The following is a 20,812-nucleotide window of genomic DNA, read 5'->3' on the forward strand; positions in this document are numbered from 1 at the left end:
ATATGGCATAGGTTTGTTCTCCTGTTGTTCTACTTTGGGTTGATATCCACCACTTCATTATCATGCTGTTAAAAAATTAATATGCAATTAATGTGAGAGGGTATTATTTATATATTCCCAAACCCGTAAATTATGAATTTATCAAACAGTGTGGGAACATAACATTTTTTTAATGTCATAAAGGCAGTGCAACCCCAGTTTTATAGTGTTGTTATGTGCTCCTTTTTCTTATGAACTAGATAAAGACAATTACTTGTCAAGTGTTTGGAAAACAGTAAAACCCACTCCATAATCTTGACTTATCCGTTTGTATTTGTTTTCTGTTCTAAGCTAACACTATAATAACGTAATGGAAAATATTATCAATATTATTTCTTGTGATCCAGACTTAATGATGTGTTTAAAAGTTCAGCTATATGATTCTCAACATATTGGGGTTTTTTTGTTTCCTTTTCCTGATTGCTTTTCCTCTTCCTGCCTCTGATTTCTATATTAAATCAGTAAATGAATATTAAAAATGCATTTCTCATATACAGATGTTTTAGATGACAACTTAGGTAATCAGATTGATTTACCTTGATCAGGGGTCCCCAACCTCCGGGCCACACGAGTGGCAAGTGAACATGTATGTGTGCACAGCTCCACTTTGCATGAGCAGTGGGCGCTTGCACACAACTCCATTTATGTGAGCTTGCGCACATAAGCACTGCCACTCACACAGAACCACCTCCTCTTCTCTCCCGCCTCCAGCCAGGCCACAATGCTGGAAAGGTTGAAGACTGATGACTTAGATGATAATGTAGGTAATCAGATTGTGCTAGTGTGAAAACCCACAATATCTAAAACTTTGTTGTAGCCCATTAAAAAGCATGGCTAAGATATACATTTTGTAGAAATATAGGTAAGGAAACACAATGATCAAAGAAATAAATTGCATGCTTTACTATTTCTATCAATGTTTGCCATTTATTGTAACTTTATTTTGCTACATATATTCATTTTCTACACCAAAGTGTATATCATTAATTGGGAACTATAGAGGGCAAGGCTCACAAGTGAGTCTTGGGGATCGTATGAGGAGAGTGGAAATGGAAAAGAGTTTGGTGAAAAGAGAACATGTTCCCAGAAGTACATTTTCTTAAATATGCCTACTATCTACCTACTACTATTTTCCCTTTTATTACCAAAATTTTCTTGAGTGGCATAGTGGCCTAGAGGTGAAGGTTCTCACTTCCCATTCAGAAGGTTGAGAATTCAGTCCTAGGCAGTGACATGTTTTTCTATCAGAATGCAAAGAGAAAATATCTGCTGTGAACTCCGCATAGGCATCAGGAAGGGCATCTGACTAATAAATTCCTAGCCCCAACACCAACCCAAAGCAAGGGATTACATAGTTGTAAAAAAAAAAATACCAATCCTTTCTCATCATATATCTACATTTAGTAATTTCTGCTTACTTACAAAAAACTGACAGCAATTGAATGAGAAACCTCCATGGGTTTTCCTGAAGCTCTACACTCACAAATTGACTACCCTTGGTGCATTTGATACAGCAGGATAAGGAAAACGTTCAAAATCTTGAACTAGAATTAATTAATGTCTACTTTAATTTTTATTTTGCTCAAAGTAAAAATTACAATTATCTCTCCAAAGATTATGGCTAGCTTTCTTTCTTAAAACTGGCTGTTCTCTGCTAAGATACCTCTGTATTTCTCCAGTTTAGTGAATTGTATCCTTGTTTTATAATACTATATGCGATATGTTTCTTCATCCTCTCTTTAGATTATCGGCTATGGTTAGGAGAAGTGTATAGCATTGTACTGTTATGATTCAGATAATTTTTTAATTTCATGTATTGAAGGGAAGAAGTGAGGCTCCAAAACACCTGGCACTTTACATTTGCCCGAACAATTAGTTGCTTCTGTAACCAAAAAAGTTCAGAATTCTTCCTAAAAGACCAATTGTGGGCAACGATTAAAACAATTAATCAAGGTTTAGTAATAACTGGTCTGCTGAAATTGGTTTCTACATTATTTTTATTCCTTATTCTTCAAGTCTATCTCACCATGTACTTGGTGTATTAAGTTTTGTATCTGGGTTTTCGTTGGCCTGGGAAAAGGAAGGAAGGCAGGCATGTTTCACTGAGAGAAATAAAAATGAATGTAAATATTTGTTTGAATAAATAAATAAATACTCTCAAACTATGTATAGTATTTTTAAAATATTGCTCTTAAAAATTGCAAGAAAACAGCATGATAGCAGTGCTGGGTATTTTATTTGTATTAAATGTAGTTCGCTAAAATTATATCTCAAATGTACACTGCTTTCAAGTGATTTCTTTCATCTTTACCATAGTAGCCTGAACTAATCAGTTAAGGAATGCCTCACAAATAATACTTTGAGGGAAAACTATGAGGTCTTCATGTCTTCCCCTTTTCAAAATTATAAAACATCTAAAGACCGGGAGGAGAACAATTGTAAGCAGAGCTTTTGGGTAATCTCAGCTTCTCTCCTTGTCTGGAAAGGGCTGCTCTACTTACTGGCTGTTAATTGTGCTATGGTTGTCAGCTCCTTTTTTAGCTTTTAGTGGAGCCATCCTTAATTTGCTGTTTCTTTTCAGAAGTCCCAGGTTTTTATATTTTCTCAAAATAATACTGTGCAAATTAATGATGGAGATTATGTCGCATTTTAACATCTCAGAAATGTGACTTTGGTTATTGAATATATTTGAGGTATGATATCAACAAACAAAAAGCATCACTGAATGGTACCCTGAATGTTCAGACTAGCATTTCTGCTTTTTTTAAAAATAAGGATGCTGTAAGATTTTGTTCATTCTTAAAAAAGGCCCAGTAGAGATGTAGGACTTATGTAAAGCTCATTTTTCAGCCACATTAATAAACAAAATAGAATGTTGTATTTTCACTTCGCAGTTTAACATCAAGCTTGGCGTATTTCCAATACTACAATCAATATAAATATTGATTACTGACAGTTATTTAACATTTTGATTTGTCACCCAATTGCTATTTTGCTTCATGTTTCATAGTTGTTTTGATCATTGCAGTACTATAGTTAATTTAACTACTTATTTCTACTTATTTTCTACTACTTATTACTAATTATTTCCCAAAAGGCAATTATGTTATTTTTCCATTTTATCTATAGATGACTCCCAAATCTAAAAGGAAGAGCATCCACAGTCGAATGTTAAGGCCTGTATCCAGAGCTTTTGGTAAGCTTGTTTTTTTGGAGTGATGCTTTTTCTCAATTATTTATAAAACTGTCGCTGTGAGCCAAACTGAGAAAATGAGCAGTCTTTCATGAGTTGAGTTTGACTTGAGTCTTTACAAAAAAAGCTATGACTGGAAAGAGAAATATAACCCTAATATATTTTAAACTTTTTTTTAGAGATGGAGTTTGACCTTGATAAAGCATTAGAAGAAGTTCCTATTCATATAGAGGACCCACCATTCCATTCTGGGAGGTTTGACAAACGGACTTCTGGGCTCATTTCAGAACTACCTTCGGAGGAAGGAAAAAAGCTGGAGCATTTTACTAAACTTAGGCCTAAAAGGAATAAAAAGCAACAGCCTACACAATCTGCCGTGAGTTAATCTGTTACTGAAGAAATTGTATTTCATATGTATGTAAACAATGTTCATGTCTCAAACAAGTTGATAATCCACATAAAGAGGATTGCTCAGAGCCTTCATACAGAAATTGTGTTTCTGCAAACAATAGGCAGTTTTGTTTTTAACCACCATATCAACAGTTGCATAACTTAAAAAATCTAGTTTAACTACAGTGAAGGGGGAAGTTGGCTTGTATTCTTTCCTTTTTTCTTTTAAAATTCATGGAAATTTATTGGTTTATCTCTTTATAGATCAGCTTGGAAGATGTCTTCATGAAAATGCTGGTATATATTGTATATTGGCACTTTCAGCCCTTAATTAAATAATAATAATGTCATTCATGTAATGTTGTGATTATTTTTTTATTTTATAAGTGCATAATGAAAGTGGATGGTGTAAAAATCAAAGATTGGTTGTATTATGGTTTATATATTTGGGAATTGAAAATTTGATTGGCCTATATTCAAATGTCCATCAAGCACATTCCTGCATATCCTTAAGGTTCTGTATTTTATCAGGTGAGTCCTGCAACCGTTCAAGAGGGAGAACAAAATGGAATGATGGGAAGAGTAGATGAAGGTGTTGATGAATTTTTCAGCAAGAAAGTGACAAAAATGGATTCAAAGTAAGTTATCTATATATTCCTAATTTAAATGCACCTAGAAGTTGATGTACAATATTAAAAAGAGAATTTTATGCAGATTTGTTTTTAATTTATTTGTTTTAATTAGAAATTTTAATTTAATTAGAAAATTATCGCTAGTGGTAAAATAATGCAGATAATTCTTGTTTAGCAACTTAGTTGTTAAACAAAGTGGTTGCTAAGTGAAACTGTGACTGTACTTACAATTTTACTTCAGCTTTCTTTGCTTTACAGACCTGAAGGTCGTAAATGTGAGGATTGATTGTAAAGTTATTTTTTCATCACTTTTGTAAATATGAACAGTCGCTGTATGAGGTAGTTGCTAAAGAAGGATTACGTGTAGATGCCGGTTGATATAATTGCTAATCTTTAAAACTTAGTAATATCAGTTAAGATCAATTTTTAAAACCAATTTCTCTATCCATAATTTTGGAATTTTTCAGTACTTCCTTCTGTAAACCATTTTTCTTCAATAATATTTAATTTTGGCTATGGTAGTCTACATAAAGTTATGATCTGATAAGTATCATCTGTTTGATTCAATAACATAATGTAATAAAGTTAAAGAGATTGAAGGATAAGAAGAGAAATATTGAGAAACTGCAAGCTAAGAAATAAATGTGCCAAACAACACTGAACTAATGCAAATATTAGTGTGTGAGGAGAAAGAATGTTATTTGTTCAGCTGCATTCAGTGTATTCTTTTTGCCGCTGTTTGTTGTGTTGTGACATGACATTACATTATTTTTTGTTTGAAACTGAATATGATTTTGCTTGGTTATATGATTTTCCTAATTAAGTATGAATTGTACATACATTTTACTCTCCTGACTATATAATTTGCATTTTCATTTATAATCCGTATGTGTAAGGAATTGAATTCATTCAAGATACAGAAGCAAGAAGTAACCTAAAGAATATAACAGCTGAACTAAATTGTAGTTATTTCAGAGGGCATTTTATGTGTTTGACTTTCACTTATAAAAAAAACCCCACTGGTGCTGAAAAAATAGGATGTCTTAGTAACTAAACAAGTCTGAATAGCCATTAAATTACAAACGGCAAAAATCAAGAAAGTTAAGTGCAGAAGCAATGTGCTATATGGCAAATTGCTAGTGATACAAAAAACCTGCAAAATTATAAATAGTAAGTTGTTAATGTCACTTTTGATCTAATCAAAACATTTTCTGACTTGTTATTTTAAAAAAATGCTTAGGGCAAGACATGCTATAAAGTCAATTACAAAATTAGATTTTAGCCAATAGTCATTGGATTTCATTGCATCCTAAATTTCTTTTTAAATACTTTAACATTTAGATAAAAAACACCAATTCATACCAAGAAATAATGACAAAGAAATATTAGGATTCATTCTCATCTCTCATTCACTGCACCACAAAGAAGACTCGGTAATTTTTTAACGAGTGTGTCTTTTGCTCCAGAAGCAGACTAAAGTCATATTTAGCTCTCCCAGTGTGATGCTGTTTTTCTTCTCCAAACACAAAATTTACCATATGGATAATCGAAAGCAGGGGTGTCAAACTCACATTGTCACAGTGACGTCACAGGACGTATCAGGACTTTTTCCCCCTTTGCTAAACTGGTCGTGGATGTGGCCAGCTGGGAGTTTGACAGCCCTGATCTAAAGCATCTCAGTGACAATATTGTGATGCTGTGGCCAAGGTTAGGAATTTGCTGGGTGGGGGTCATTGCTACTTTGCTGCTGCTTTTAGGGTATGGCTGGTTGGTTGATTAGCTGGGAGGGTGGAGATGTTGGGGAAATTATAAAATAAGGAAAGTACATAAGACACTTACGTACAGATACACAAACATTAATCTGTAACAGTAGTTTTAACAATTGTTTTATTTAGTTGGATTATTTCAAACCCATGCCCTAAAGCAGTGTTTTTCAACCACTGTGCCGCGGCACACTAGTGTGCCGTGACATAGTGTAAGGTGTGCCGTGGGAGAATTACTTTATATATAGTCAATATAGGCACAGAGTTACATTTTTTTAACATTTTCTAATGGTGGTGTGCCTCGTGATTTTTTTCATGAAAAAAGTGTGCCTTTGCACAAAAAAGGTTGAAAAACACTGCCCTAAAGAATCACATTGGCTTGTGGCTGCAAACACCCATCAGAACTCATTCAAATTAATCAGAATTTATGCAAAGAGAGATCTGCTTGTTAGTCCCAAAGGTATAGACCAGCCATTAGTAAATTAGTAATTTTAGGCAGCATTGTTGCTTGCTTGCTTTCTGCCTGTACATCAATACAAAATAAGGCAGACAAAGAGAGATCAGAGTCACCCCAAATGAGGGGCTGAAATCCAAATCATGGAAAAGTTGCTTGAGTAAAGAGCAAAATGTGCATTACAACCTGAAGAAAAGAAAACGTCCCTAGAACTAAGGGAAGGCAAAGCCAGCAAAGACTGCATCTCTGACAGAACCAAAAATATCCCACAATTGTCAGATTGGTGGAGACAAGTGTTTGAGTTGAAATTTTTTGTATAGCTTTCCTGAACAATCACATTTCTTCATACGGGTTCTTTGCTAATGGGGGCAGGAAAGAGAAAAGGCCACGCCAAGGGTATTACTTTTGTGAAGTTTTCCGAGCATTTTCTTGATTTGCAGAAGTTGGAGTATTCAGAGCTGATCTCAATCAGGAGTTTCCCAAAAAATGCCAGCAAGAATTGGAAAGCCCACTTATTTTCCCTAGTTGCAAACTACTTGGCTATGGAATTCTCAACACCTCACCCGTGTCCCCTTTTGCCACACACATGAGGCTGCTTTATTTCCAGCAAATTATATATTATTCTTTTAAAAAAACAGTTTTTACCAGTCCTGAAGCCACAAAGAAGACTGTTCTTTCCTTCTGCCAGGCCATAATATTGGTATTACTTAGGGCTCACAATTCATTTTCCTTTTGGATTTTTCTTTTAAAAATAGAGAGAAAGGAGAAGGTGGGGGGGGGACTTTGAGCTGCAATCTCTCAATCTTCCACCTTGTACAGAAGATTTAAAGATCAACAAATAAATATAAAAAAATAAGGCTTGAAATTTTAAAAAGTCATTACTCTAAAAGATAAAGCAAGAGAACAACTGGTGGATCTTTTTTTCCACGGTTAGATGGCCCTAGGTGAGGAGGATCAAGGTATCTGCAAATCCATAATGTGAAACTTTACTGCGTGCAATAAAATGTGGGCACCATAATTTATGTCAACTTTATTTTACTAGCAATTGAAGGACAGGAGAGAAGGACATTAAACAGCTGTCTCAACAAGTCTTTATAGTGGCTGTTTGATATGCTACAGCAGCATATCAATTATTAGTATATTTGTCTTCATGGGTAACTCTTTAAGTTAAATCATTTCAAAGAGAAAGAGTAAGGTAAAGTTCAAAATCTGCTCTAGGACTAAAGGTGTGAAGTATCTTCATGACTAAACCATATGTCTAGGTCATTTCTTTTATCTGCTAAAAGGATCCCCCCCTTTTCTTAGCCAATAAATCTTCCAAGTCAGCTTAAAAGATCAATAGTGTAACGGTCCTTGTCATCAGATATGGTACACTAGAAAAAGGGAGAGGGAATGGGTAAAGTTGTATTTCTTACAATGATTTACTGGTAAAAACAGTTCATCTTGCTTAAAGACTCTGAGTAAGAGCTGAGTGAAAGCAAAAAGCAGATGGTTGGTTAAAATAGGGGATAGAATAGTCCTGCTTCTCTGCTCTCCCTTTGATCTGTATGGTCTTGAAATAATTTCTCATTTCATCATACTTGTCAAATCATACATTATCTCGGAATCATCAATATCCTGGAATCACAGTGAAAGAAAACGTTTCTAGGCAACAAAATGCAGTTCTTAGGATCACATAGTTAATCCTGAATGTTACTCCTATAAAGCCTCTGGAGCCTGGGGAGGGCAAAAAATGAATTAATCAAACTGCAGGAGAAACTAACAGATGAAGTTAATTTTTTGAATAATTAAGCTTAACCTTATTTGGGTTAACACAATAATGATATACTTCATTTAGTTAAAGCAGAATAGCTTTCAGTCTCAGTATGCTAAATGAGAAGCGTGGAAGGAGAATTTAAGGATTCACGGTTTACTGAGGTTCATTGAGATAAAGTCTTTATTTCCTTACATGTTTTGTTTTGTCTTTTGTTATTAGGAAGTCCTTCACAAAAGGCTCAGATAGCAGTGATTCTGGTGAAGTAGCTGATGAAAAGAAAAAAAGAGATTCTCGGAAAAGTGGCTTTCTTAATTTAATCAAGCCTAGATCCAAATCTGAGCGTCCTTCAACTGTGTTAATGCCTGAAGAATCTTCGTCTCCCAGAGGTATTGTCAAAGGCCCCACTGTGGATACTTCAAAGAAGGATTTGAAGTCAGCAGAACAAAATGGCACTGCTGAAAAAACTGAGGACTTAAAAACACCAGATTCTACAGAAGAGGAGGATGCTTCAAAGCTTGAAAAGGGTGACGGCAAAGGAAGTCCTCAAGGAGGGCGTAGGTACGGGGTGCAAGTGATGGGCAGTGGCCTTCTTGCAGAAATCAAAGCCAAGCAGGAACGGAGAGCAGCATCAGCGCAGAAGGTTAGGGATATTCTCATTTTAATATGACTTTCTCTTGAGAAGAGGATTCCTGTTGCAATGTTACTTACAATAAAAAGGCCAACATTGAAGGTCATCTTCAGCCATTTTATATCAACTTTTTATATATGAGTTTTTCGCCATCAAAATATGTGGTACAAGTCTGCTTTAAATTTAAATTCATGTAGTAGAAACAAAACCATTAAGAATTTACTACTTGACACGTAACCTAATGCAGTGTTACTATGCTTACAGATGATGATGCATTGACAAAAGATGGCAAGTGCTGAACATTGTGTATGTGGAGGTTGCTCTGAATTGGATAAGTGAATTGGCATTAAGCGTTGCAGATAAATGAATGTGAATTAACAATGCATCTGAGTAAGATCTGGTGAAGATCTTGCTCCATCTAGTGTTTGATGAACTAAATACTAACCCCAGAAACAAATGGCATGCAAATGAGGCTATGTAGAACAGATTAATTAGCACATCAAAGGATTAGAATTAAGTACTATCTACCAATAGAGAGTCAGCCTAATACTTGATATAAGCCAAGATAATTGTATATATACATAAAAATATACATACTCTACTTAACAATATTTTATGTGAATGTTGTTCTTGTCAGTCCCTACAGCGTTCAGCATAAACCATTTATGTTTCATTGTCTTTATTTATTACTAGTTAGTAGTATTGCATTTAGGATAGAATATTACGGAGGCTGTTTCAGGCTAGAGCAGAGTTTTTAAAGCAATATCTTACCAAATAATTTTGAACTAGGGATCCTATGATATATCAGTATCATATAAACCTAGAACTGTTGTGTCAGTACAGCAATTAGATACTGTGTAGTATACTGTTTAGAAGAGCTGCTAAAGCTATATAAAATTGTTCATACAGAAAATGATGATCTAAAGCAGACAAAAGATTTCATAGACCTTCATAAAAACATTTTTATAATCAGTCTGCAACATACTTCAGTACAATCAAAACTCTTTAAAAGGGAGATTTTAAATATGATATTAAGATTACAATGTGATATTATGTAAAGAAGTACCTTACCAGGATGGTAATTATTTTGGTAAAATTCATGGAGAACAACACCTGAACAAAAGATTTCCGTATTTTCCTACAAAGGGTACTTTCTCATATGCAGAAGTTTAGACACGCTGCTAGATTTGGATTAATATTTATGTTGCTTAGCCGTATTTACCTCAAGGTAGCCTTAAATCAATCATTATTAATAGCTCAATAGAAAGCAATAAACTCATGGTAATACTTATGAAACAAAACATTAAGTGATTATTAATCAAAACAATAAACTTGCAAAAGACAGTTAAGAAATGCTTCTAAACAGATCAGAAAAAGAAACAGCTTTGGAGTCCTTAGTGCTCTTTGAACTTGTTTGTTTGTTTGTAAACATTATCTGTGATAAACAGAGATTAACTCCAGATAAAAATCAGAGAGTAATCAAGGGACTCTCAAGGAAAAAGCCACATCCCCACCAAAATTCACTGGACAAGTCACTGTATATAAGTAGGGAGCAACTCCACACTCACTAGCATTGATGATGTTACCTACTTGAGTAATGAAACTTCTGCAAGAAAACAACCCAGCTCAGAGCACCAAGAACTCCACAGTTCAACCCTGAGCTACATTTATTCTCTTCTAATTGGAACAGACACATTTCTCCTGTAATCGGAAAGATAGTTGAATTGGCATCAGAACCATATGTGTGTGGAGAGGAATCTCCCATCAATACTTTATCAAAAGATGGAAACAAGAACTAGATGTAAGTGGAAAATTGGTTTATGAAGCATTTAAATGATCCTAATTTGCTTTCAAGCTTTTAGACCATTTAATATTACAAACAACAAAATAAAACCAGAAATAAACTACCAACTAATTTAGCGTTTTAATATTAACATGATACGTGGTATATATCTTTGTATCTGTGTATAGTAGAGCTTTAGTGTATGTTCGGTGTATATATCAGTGTATCATAGAGCTTCAGAGAGCAATCTGAATATTTAGATCCAACAGGAATTCCAAACCTATTTCAAAGGTAGTATCAAGGGGCACTATTTGCATCATTTTAATTTAATACAATTCCGTGTTTTGAGACATATAATTCCAAATTCTTGTTGAATTTTCAATTGGCAGTTTACAAAGAAGACATACTAATTTTGATGTGTCCTATTTGTTTGTTTTAAAGAAATTAGTGAATGATGTTAGAGATTCAGCAGATCTTTCACTGAATTCAGAACGATCAGATGGAGCTGGTGAGTTACTCCATAATATTATGTATTCTTTTAGGCTAGTAAAATAAAAGTGTATCAATACCTTTACATTTCTTATTGCTCATATATTAAACCTTATTTAGTCATTCTGAATGAATGTACAAAATGTACAGGAGATTGCAGGCACACACATTATTAAATCTAAAACAAGGTCTGCATGATTGTAATTATACCATATCTCATTAAAATCCCTTTCTCCATTTGATGTCACCTAAATTTACCAAACCTGATGCCAAATTTAAGTCACATTTTGGCCATAGGTTATTGCCAGTGGATGATTTCCATTTCTAAAATACTTGCCTCTCTTTCCTCCCATGACAACTCATCAATAGACTGGGAAAGTGGTTTATACAATTATTTAGTACTCCATTTATCCATACTCACAAAGATGAAAGCAAAAGAAAATATTAAATATCTGACTTACTTAACATCTTAAAAGAGCTATAATAAAGGAAACCAAACCAGTATTCCCACTATAGATCTATTAAAATGTCTCAAAAATCTGTCTTAGATTTGTAGGTCATATTAGGATTCATGAAACTATTTTCAAATAGGAAATATTTAACATTATCCTGCAAATTGCATGCCAACTTTTTATCAAGTTCTTGACAAGCTTTTCAATAGCATATAATACTGATTCTCTTCCAGGTACACTGAGTATATGTATATGATTATCCTAGTCTTTCTAAAAGATACATTCCTATGTCCTCTTGAATTGACCAAAGCTTTTCCCATGATACCAAGTCAATTACCCCCCCCCCCCCAATCATATAGTCAAATATAGATCTAGCACTCACACTGCCAGCGTGCTTCTCATCCAACAATTATTATAAAAATTGGGAACTTATTGGATGCTTCATTAGAATTGTTGGTCAAAGTAGCATTATTCTACCTGATAAGAACAAGGGGCAATTCAGACAAAGTTAGTAACATTCACTGTTAGTTACAATGGGCCCTCCTTGATATGCTGTTTTTCTCTATTGTTATGGAGGGTGGAAACTTTTTTTTATTAAAACTGACAATGCCCTTGACCTCCATCTTTGTTCGCTGGTTCGTTTTGTTTCAGTAACGAAACTTCATCAGTCTTCTCCAGAGAATCAGTTTGCTCTCAATAGGGAAGATTCCGCCACAATCTCGACAGAAAAAAATTCAAAAGCTGAACCAAAGATAGAAATTGGAGCTAGGACAAAAAGTACTTCTAGCGCCCCTTCCAGTCCAAAACCTCCACTGCAATCAATAAAACCCACCCCAACAGGACGGCCAACAGTTCCTCAGAAGCCACGGTCTGCCTCTCGGACAGGTGAGACTATTTTAACGTTGCATCCATTTTAACTGTATGGAAAGTTAATAATTAAAATCCTTGAGGGATACTTTTGGAAAGGGGCAACACAGGTACCATATTATTCGGTTTTAACTAATCTTTTTCATGCTGGCAACTGGATTTCAGGGGTAAAGTGCATTACTGAAATAAATGAACTTTTGCACGATATTCTAATTTTTCGAGTTTCACTTGTATAGAAGACTTAATACCGTTGTACTTTGTATGCTAATTAGGAATGTATTTAGCACTACCTTTTAACTGTCCCTGAGATTCCAACATTTCTCTATTTCCCTTAATTTCCAATTACTAAAATTTTGGCATGGATTTTAAAGCTTTTTAAAGCTTAATTTCAATTATTATAAACTTTAAACAATTTGAGATCAAATTACATGAATATGTTTCTGAGTGGAATGTAAGGCACTAATTTCAAAGCCTATAGCAGTGATGGCGAACCTCGTGTGCCAAAAATGGGGGGAGTGCAGGGGGGTCATGTGCGGGCGTGCTGGACCCCCAGCACACATGCGCGTGTGACCAGCGCAACCCCCCATTTTTTGCATGCTTTTTTTGCCCTCCCCAGGCTCTAGAGGCTTTATAGGAGCCTGGGGATGGTGAAAACAGCCTCTCCTTCCCCCTCCCCCCCCTGAGCCCCTCTGGAGGCTTCAGCGAAGCTCCTGAAGCCTTCGGAGTGCAAAAAAACAGCCCTATGGGCAAACCATAAGTTCAAGAATGGACTTTCAGTAGGGTCAGTTTTAGCCATCCAGAGCCTTCAGGGGCCTTCCGGAGGCTTCCCTGAAGACTCTGGAGGGGGAAACACGACCCTATGAGCAAACCGGAAGTCCATTCCTGAATTTCCGGTTTGCCCGAGGGCCGTTGTTTTGCACTCCGGAGGCTTCAGGAAAGCTCCTGAAGCCTCCAGAGGGCTCTCCGGGGGGGGGGGAGGCTGCTTTCACCCTCCCCAGACTCCTATAAAGCCTCTGGAGCCAGGGGAGGGCAAAAATGGCCTCAAAAAAAGGCTGAAGTCAGCTGGCAGGGCAACGCCTCATGTGCCTTGACAAATGGCTACACGTGCCATAGGTTCGCCATCCCGGGCCTATAGGGTTCAGGATTTAGATGCCCGCAAGATTTTCTTTCCCAGGTATATTCTGCCTACCTACCAGTAGTTCATACAGAGAAAGATTGCCTGTTGAAGATCCCCACCTATCAGGAAGTGTTATGAGAAGGGACCATACAAGAAAAATCCTCTTGAGGTTTTCTTCATTTGGATCAGTTTAGTTCCAAGGATCCTTTCCCAAAGTAGGTCATTTCTACTCTCATGGTTTTTTAAAAGCTAAAGCCCAACTGTTTCAGTGTCTATAATCCCTGTCAAGGAGATCGGAAAGCACTTCTTTTAATCTTTCCTTTTTTCCCTTTGTCATTCTTTGTCAATGTTTATTTTTCACATTCTTATTATTTTTCTTTATTCTTCTTTAATTCAAAATCTGTACTAGATTTGCGATTGCTTCGATATTGCATTGCTGTTGCTCGTATGTGTACCATTTAGACTGCGGATAGCTATACACATTATTTTTAAAAATGTTTATAAATTGTGTGTTCATATAATTTGGTGTTCAAGATATTCATTAAATGTAATGAAATATCGGTTGCCACATCATGTATTTAGAAAGGGAAGCCTTAAGCATAGTGGATATACAATAGTTATTGTCTATTTAATTGCTTCTATTATTTGCAAAAACATTCTTAGCTGTATTAGGCATCTCAAACATGTCCCTTCTTAATACACCTGGATGTGATTTCATCAAAAATAGGATTAATCACAGAAACATAATAATTTTGCCTGAGATACTAAGAGGGAGCAAAATTGATCAGAGACATCACCCCAGACATGAACAAAGGAGGATGATAGTTGGTCACTTGGTCAGAATTCAGACACATGGCAACTGGCTCATATTTATGACTGCTGCATTGTCCTAGGATCATGTGATCCTCTTGTGATCTTCCGACAAGCAAAGCCAGGTTCATTTAACAACCATATTTCTAACTTAACAACTGTGGCAAGAAAGGTTGCAAAATGGGGCAAAACTCACGTAACGACTTACTTTTGCTTACTGATAGAAATTTTTGACTAAATTGTGGTCATAAGTCGAGGATTACCTACATTGTTGTAATATCATAAGTGCACGAAACACAATGAAAGCTGTGCAGTTTTAAGCTGATTTATCTTTCTGATGTTTCCACAGATGAAGTCCCAGAGACTCAGTCCAGTCCAAGTTCCCCTAAAATTGCCCTCCTTCCCCCTGTTTTGAAGAGAGTCCCTTCCGATAAAGAAAAAGATAGTCAAAGCAGCCCTCAGGCAGCTCTCAAATCTCTCTCACATGAAGGTAGGAATGTTGCTTTATCTTCCTGGTATTCTTTCCTGGTATAATGTTTAACATCCACATTTACTGGAAAGCAAACATTTGTTCTTAATTATTCATGTACTTGTGTACCTAGATGGCACAGAGAAAAGGTACGTTTGCATATATCCTCCGTTTAACTTCATATCCCTTACTCCTCCCATCCTTCATGCTCAGTTTTATCATTTACGTGTTTCTCATTCACAAGAACGAAGCAGCAGTGAGATTACATTCTTTGTATTTAACGTACTTAAAAAAAACAATTAAGCTGGGAGTTGTAACAATTTAAAGTAGTAGTAGGAAAGGTTTAATTTAAAGATCATGCATTAAACCAGGGGTGTCAAACTTGCATCCCGCGGGCCAGATCCATCATGTGCTGGCCACCCGCATTTTAGCGAAGGGGGGAAAAGGTCACAATACATCACGTGATAACAATGTGACGATGTGAGTTTGACACCCCTGCATTAAACCAATGAAACCAGATGTTTAGGCACCAAACAACTTGTTGGAAAACAAAGGAAGGCAACCTACACAAAGAATCTATATATCTAAAAATGGCTGTGTATGTACGTTCCAGCAGAACTCTGGAACGCCTCAAGCAATTTCAACCAAACTTGGGACACATATTACTTACTCTCTGGAAACAAATACTGTGGAGGGTAAGGCACCCCTAATGCCCCTTAGGGTGTGTGTTCTGTTAAGATACAGCCTGTTGTGCTTTGAAATAGCTTCTATCGTACTGCGGTAAAATGGCTTCTACTGTACAGTACAGTGGAGTTGCCCATGGTAATGGCTTCACAGTACTCCACAAGGGGGCTCCCTCTGGTAAGGGGAAAATCCAACATTAGAAATCCTGTCTAATACAGGATTAGGATAAACAAATACCGTGGCAATGCCAGGTTATCAGCTAGTCTTAAATAAAATCAGTACAATCCTCTTGGCTAAAGCAGATACTTATTGCCTCTTAAATAAATTCATATGTTTTAAAACATGATCAGATCAGAGAGTATAAGTTGTAAAGATAATATCTAGGCTTCTTCGTACAATATTGTTAGGAAGCCCCATTTTGCTACTGCATTTTAGTGCTGCTCTCAGTTGTATGGAATACAGACTTTAATGGAAACCCAACATCTTTGGAAACATTGGCCATTGTCTTGCATAGTCAAATAAAATGTTCCAGCTCTGCTATCATATGTATCATCAGAAAATCGAAATTATCATGTAAAACCTAACCATTTTAACAACCTATAATAGAATGCTAAAGATACAAATTAGTTTCAGTCTTTTGTGCTATTATATAAAAAGGATTACATTGAAAAGACTTTTTTATAAAAGAAAAAACAAAGTAAAGCATAAATTGATACGACATAATAAATAATGCATCACAACATAATGTAATAGCAAATATGTATAAATGCATATATACAGTGTGTGTGTGTGTTATCATTATTTCATTTTAATATGTGCCATTGTGTACACAGAAAAATGACAATAAAAGTTATCTTATCTAATAGTAGTATTAAAGATTCGCCATGGTGATTTATGCACCTTCTTAGGAAATTATAAAAAAATCTCTTTCTTTCTCTCTCTCCCTCCCCCCCCCTCTCTGTAGCAGAAGTGGGTTGCTGCCGGTTCAGCCTGAATCAGGCAAACCTGTAGTAGCCGTGGCAAGAGGCTCCGCCCACCCGCCTGCATGCTTCTGCACATGTGCAGAAGTGTTGTGTGAGCGTGCCCGAACCAGTAGTAAAAAAATTGGGGATCCACCTCTAGTGTGTAGAATATCTGCATGTTCTCCAGGATAGCAATCTTGATGAATGACAAAAATTGTTGGACGTGCTGATGATTTGAATGAGCTTTACAATATTGATTGCAGTGCATTTTATTTCATCAGCCAAACTTTAAATTTTGATTTTTAAAGTTTTTGAAGAAGCATAATTTTTCACATTTTCTTTCCCTCATGTCTCTTTAATCTTTCATTTGGTTTTCAGTGAATAAGTTCTGATTTATTAATGAATAGAGCAGAGTTCTATTTTTGGTGGATGTTGAATGAAAAATAAACAGATGTTTCTGCTGCCAAATATGGAAGAATTTCTTGTGTCATCTGTTGAAAATGTGTCTCATTCATTAGAGTTTAAAAAACATGAGCTGTTTCATTTATTATATTATGACAAGATTACTAATTGTTATATCCTTTCTTTCTATATTTTTGAAGTAACAACCAGTAATAATTTGCTCTAAATGACAGTGATTGACTGTGGTTTATACTTACACATCTTTTATACAAAATGTAATTAATTTTATTCTGTAAGTAGTAAAAGAGGATTGCAGTTTTAGTCTATTTATCTTTATATAGGAATTGTATAGCTATAGCTATAGCAGCTTCATGTCAATTTAGCTAATTCATAAGCTAATTGTGGGAAAGGCAAGGGTTTTTTTCTTGGATAATTTAAAACTTCCTGTTCCTTGTGCCAAATATGTCTTACTGCTATTTATTAAAATTCTTTGAAAATATATATATATATATATATATATATATATATATATATATATATATATATATATATATATATATATATATATATTAATATGAAAACTGAAGTTGGTTTTAAGAATTTTCATCTGGGGTACTTTATTTGTCATCCTTCTGATAACTTTTGTTTATCTGCATATTAGTACTTATGTCTCTCATAACCATGAGCATGCATGAGCCAAAATAGCTTTAATTCTATTTTGATCAATGGATTGTACAGTAATTCCATATACTGATTTAGTTAATATTGTCTCATCTGAGTGCCATTGCCTATTATTATATAGATTTTTTTCTCTCTTTTATGAACAACACACACAATGCAGGGCATGTTTTTAACCTTCTTATTCATTAACTGTATTTTTATCCATTTTAAGACAAGTATTGTCTCTCAAAGTAGGTCACATCAATAAAGAAGAGAGACAGGCTGAGGCTCACAATCTGAAAATACAAGAGAAACTGAGAATGGAAATGGGAAGGAGTAAAGTAATGCTTTGGGCCAGAAAGACATTTTAAGCAATAGGCTGGCATTTATATGCAGTACACATTTTTAATGCAAACTGTATATCATCTTTCTGCAGCTCTTGCTTGAAAGTAACTTGTGGCCATTTGAGATTGTTGTTGCTACTTGACCAGTGAAAAAGGGAAAGTTTTAGGATCAAAATGTTTTTTTCTGGCAGAGAAGAGCAAAGCAAGGTACAGAGAGCTGTCTCCTATAACAAGCCAGAATGTGCTGTTCTTCAGATCTCTGCCATGGTTCCAAATGTCTTATTTTATTTTGACCCCTGAAATAAGCACTTGATCTTATTTTTGGGGAGGTCTTATTATTTTTGAGGTGCAGGAGGCGGCGAGCATGGTCACCTCATGGCTGCTGCTGTGTTGCAATATTTTGGGGGAGGGCTTATTTTCAGGGGAGGGCTTATTTTAGCACATGCGCTCAAAAGCCCGATTGAGCTTATTATCCAGGGAGGGTCTTATTTTCAGGGAAACAGGCTAGTTCCAGAATAGCTGGATATTCAAGATGATATTGTAGAAAAATTGAACTATGCTTTGTTTTTTGCAGGGATTATTTTTAGAGAAGATTTCAGCTTACTTAACAAAGCCTTCTGTCTCACAATACAGGTCCAAAGAAAAGTCCAGGACAACAGATTTCTGAGTCCCAGGAACAGAAACGGAGACCTTTAAGGAGAAATGGCCAGCAAGGAAGCAAGTCCAGTGACTCTGGAGAAGAGCCAGATAAAGACTTTATTTTTATTTAATTGGTTGGTTATGGGCTTAACGGTGCATATTCTTTTGTGATAATGGAGTCCAACTATTACTGACCCCCTTTCCCATTAACTTTCCCTTTCAGTTTTTTAAAAAGAAGCTTCTCAAAGGTCAATATTTGCACTGGTAATCAGATTTTAAAAGAATTTGGTTCTTTTTTCTCTGACTATTTCCAGATCTTCTCTTATCATGCCTTTGCTAAAGCCAGCAACTATTCCACGTCTTCTACTTGAATTTTCTGAAGCAGCTACAAACACAATGCCTTGCATTAGAGCTTTGTGGTTGAAAAAACTCAAAGCAAATAGATTGGTCATTTTCTTATACTAACCCATTGCTGTACAGCAGGAACAGTGTTGGACTGCTGAATGTAAATTTGTCAAACTTGCACGCAACTTACTTTATAAATATATTCTTGCTGAATGCAATTGCACATTGTAATTATATCAACAGAGCACACTAATAAAAGAATTTGTATAAATAATATATATTAGATGCTTGGATATGATTTTTACATCCTCCTTTGGGAGACTTTATCCATATTTGTTGTAACTCTCTATTTAAGAACACAATCATTTACATTTTGTGTACTGTTCAAAAGCACAAAAGTAGAAAAACAATTACTAACACTTTGCTATGCTTCCATATCCATAAGTAAATGTATGTTGATTGAAATGAAGGCAATGGATATTTTATCAATATTGGTATTTTGTAGAGGTCACTTTGGGAACTGTCTGCATCCTCTCTACTTTTATCACATACTCCAGAACGAATAGTAGTTCCTTGTCTGTAAAAGCAATTCTTTACTTTTTTCAATATTTTACATGCATTTGCTTACAATATGGGCAGAAGGAATTTTATTCATAATGTATATTTGTACCAATAAAATGATTTTACAAATGAAGTAGGAATTTCCATTTTTTAAAGCTATGTCCTCATGTTGCCATTGCATTACAATAGTGAGGCCACACCTGTCCAGTCTTGTATTCTTAGATATGTGGAACTTCATCTTCCATAACAGTCAGCAAGGCCGTTAACTAGGGACTATAGGAGTCTAAAGTCAAAGGCATCTGGAGGGCACCAGATTAAGGAAGACAAATTTTGAATGTTATTCTCCAGAGCTAAAGTATATCTTGATCAATTAATTTGTTTATTTAACTAATACTTGTAATTGGTGGTAACAGTTTGATAGTTAGGATGGAGGAAGAGTCCAATTGAATAGCTTCTCTTAAGGTTTTTGCCTGTCTTCATCTTGTCCATCCGTTTTTTTTCCTTTCCAGGATAAATAATGTAATACAAAGCATGGGGAAAAAGTGTAAGAAATAATAAGCCATTGATGGCAAACCTACGATATATGTGTCAAGGTGGCATGTTATGATGTTTTGTGTGACACACCCGCTTTCACCCACACCCAGTGCCAAGTGTTACTGATTAGGGTGGCCTAGATTGGTTGGGGGAGAATAGAAAATTGTTTCTCTTGTTTGGGAGAAGGGGTGACATGCCAGCAGTGTCATGTTAGGCATTCTCCAATTTTTTGACATATTGAGACAAAAGGATCGCAATCATTGTCGTAGGCCAAAAATATGAAAATCATGAGATAAGAAAAATAAATTAGGTACGTCAACACTATTCATTTAACCTCTCCATACCTTTATTCACTGCAAACCGTCCTTCCTTCCACTATGCTTTTACATTGTATTATTTCATATAATACTTTTCTTTTCCTTTAAATTTCTTGCATCTTTTTCAGGATGTGATTAATGTTATTTAGTCATGATTTTCTCATTCTTCACCTTCCTCTCAATACATCCTTCATATGGTTCAATTTCTAATCATTCTCTGTATAACAAAACCCCTTCAAGTGCTTCTTTCAAAAGGGCCACTAAGTTTTCTATTCAATCATCATTCATTCATTCATTATTTTTTACCATATCTAGTCTTGTTTACCACACACACTTCTTTGATAATTCTTTCAAATTCTCACTGTATTCAGCTTATGACAAAATGTTGATTTAATGGACTCAATTGAGAAAAGGATAAGCCATTAAACTCAAATGTTGTCTGTATGACCACAAAATCTACTCTCGTATGTGGAAAAAAAAGCTTGGTAATTGGCTTTCTGATGTGTGGAATGTAGTGAATGG

General features: G+C 35.4%; 1 protein-coding gene across 2 annotated transcripts in view; it reads left to right on the forward strand.

Annotated features, from left to right (window-relative positions):
* The window catches only part of CARMIL1 (capping protein regulator and myosin 1 linker 1), a 136,374-nt gene extending 117,218 nt beyond the window's left edge, over positions 1–19,156 (forward strand). For both annotated transcript variants that reach the window (XM_032222768.1, XM_032222769.1), the window contains exons 30-37: positions 3,169–3,235; positions 3,412–3,608; positions 4,154–4,260; positions 8,447–8,867; positions 11,080–11,146; positions 12,231–12,464; positions 14,723–14,863; positions 18,528–19,156. In XM_032222768.1, the coding sequence (XP_032078659.1) occupies positions 3,169–3,235; positions 3,412–3,608; positions 4,154–4,260; positions 8,447–8,867; positions 11,080–11,146; positions 12,231–12,464; positions 14,723–14,863; positions 18,528–18,664 (1,371 nt within the window). In that variant the 3' untranslated portion in view covers positions 18,665–19,156. The remainder of the gene's footprint in view (positions 1–3,168; positions 3,236–3,411; positions 3,609–4,153; positions 4,261–8,446; positions 8,868–11,079; positions 11,147–12,230; positions 12,465–14,722; positions 14,864–18,527) is intronic.
* The last annotated feature ends 1,656 nt before the right edge of the window (positions 19,157–20,812 follow it).

Source organism: Thamnophis elegans, chromosome 8 (assembly GCF_009769535.1).
Source record: "Thamnophis elegans isolate rThaEle1 chromosome 8, rThaEle1.pri, whole genome shotgun sequence".
In the NCBI taxonomy this organism is placed as follows: Eukaryota; Metazoa; Chordata; class Lepidosauria; order Squamata; family Colubridae; genus Thamnophis; species Thamnophis elegans.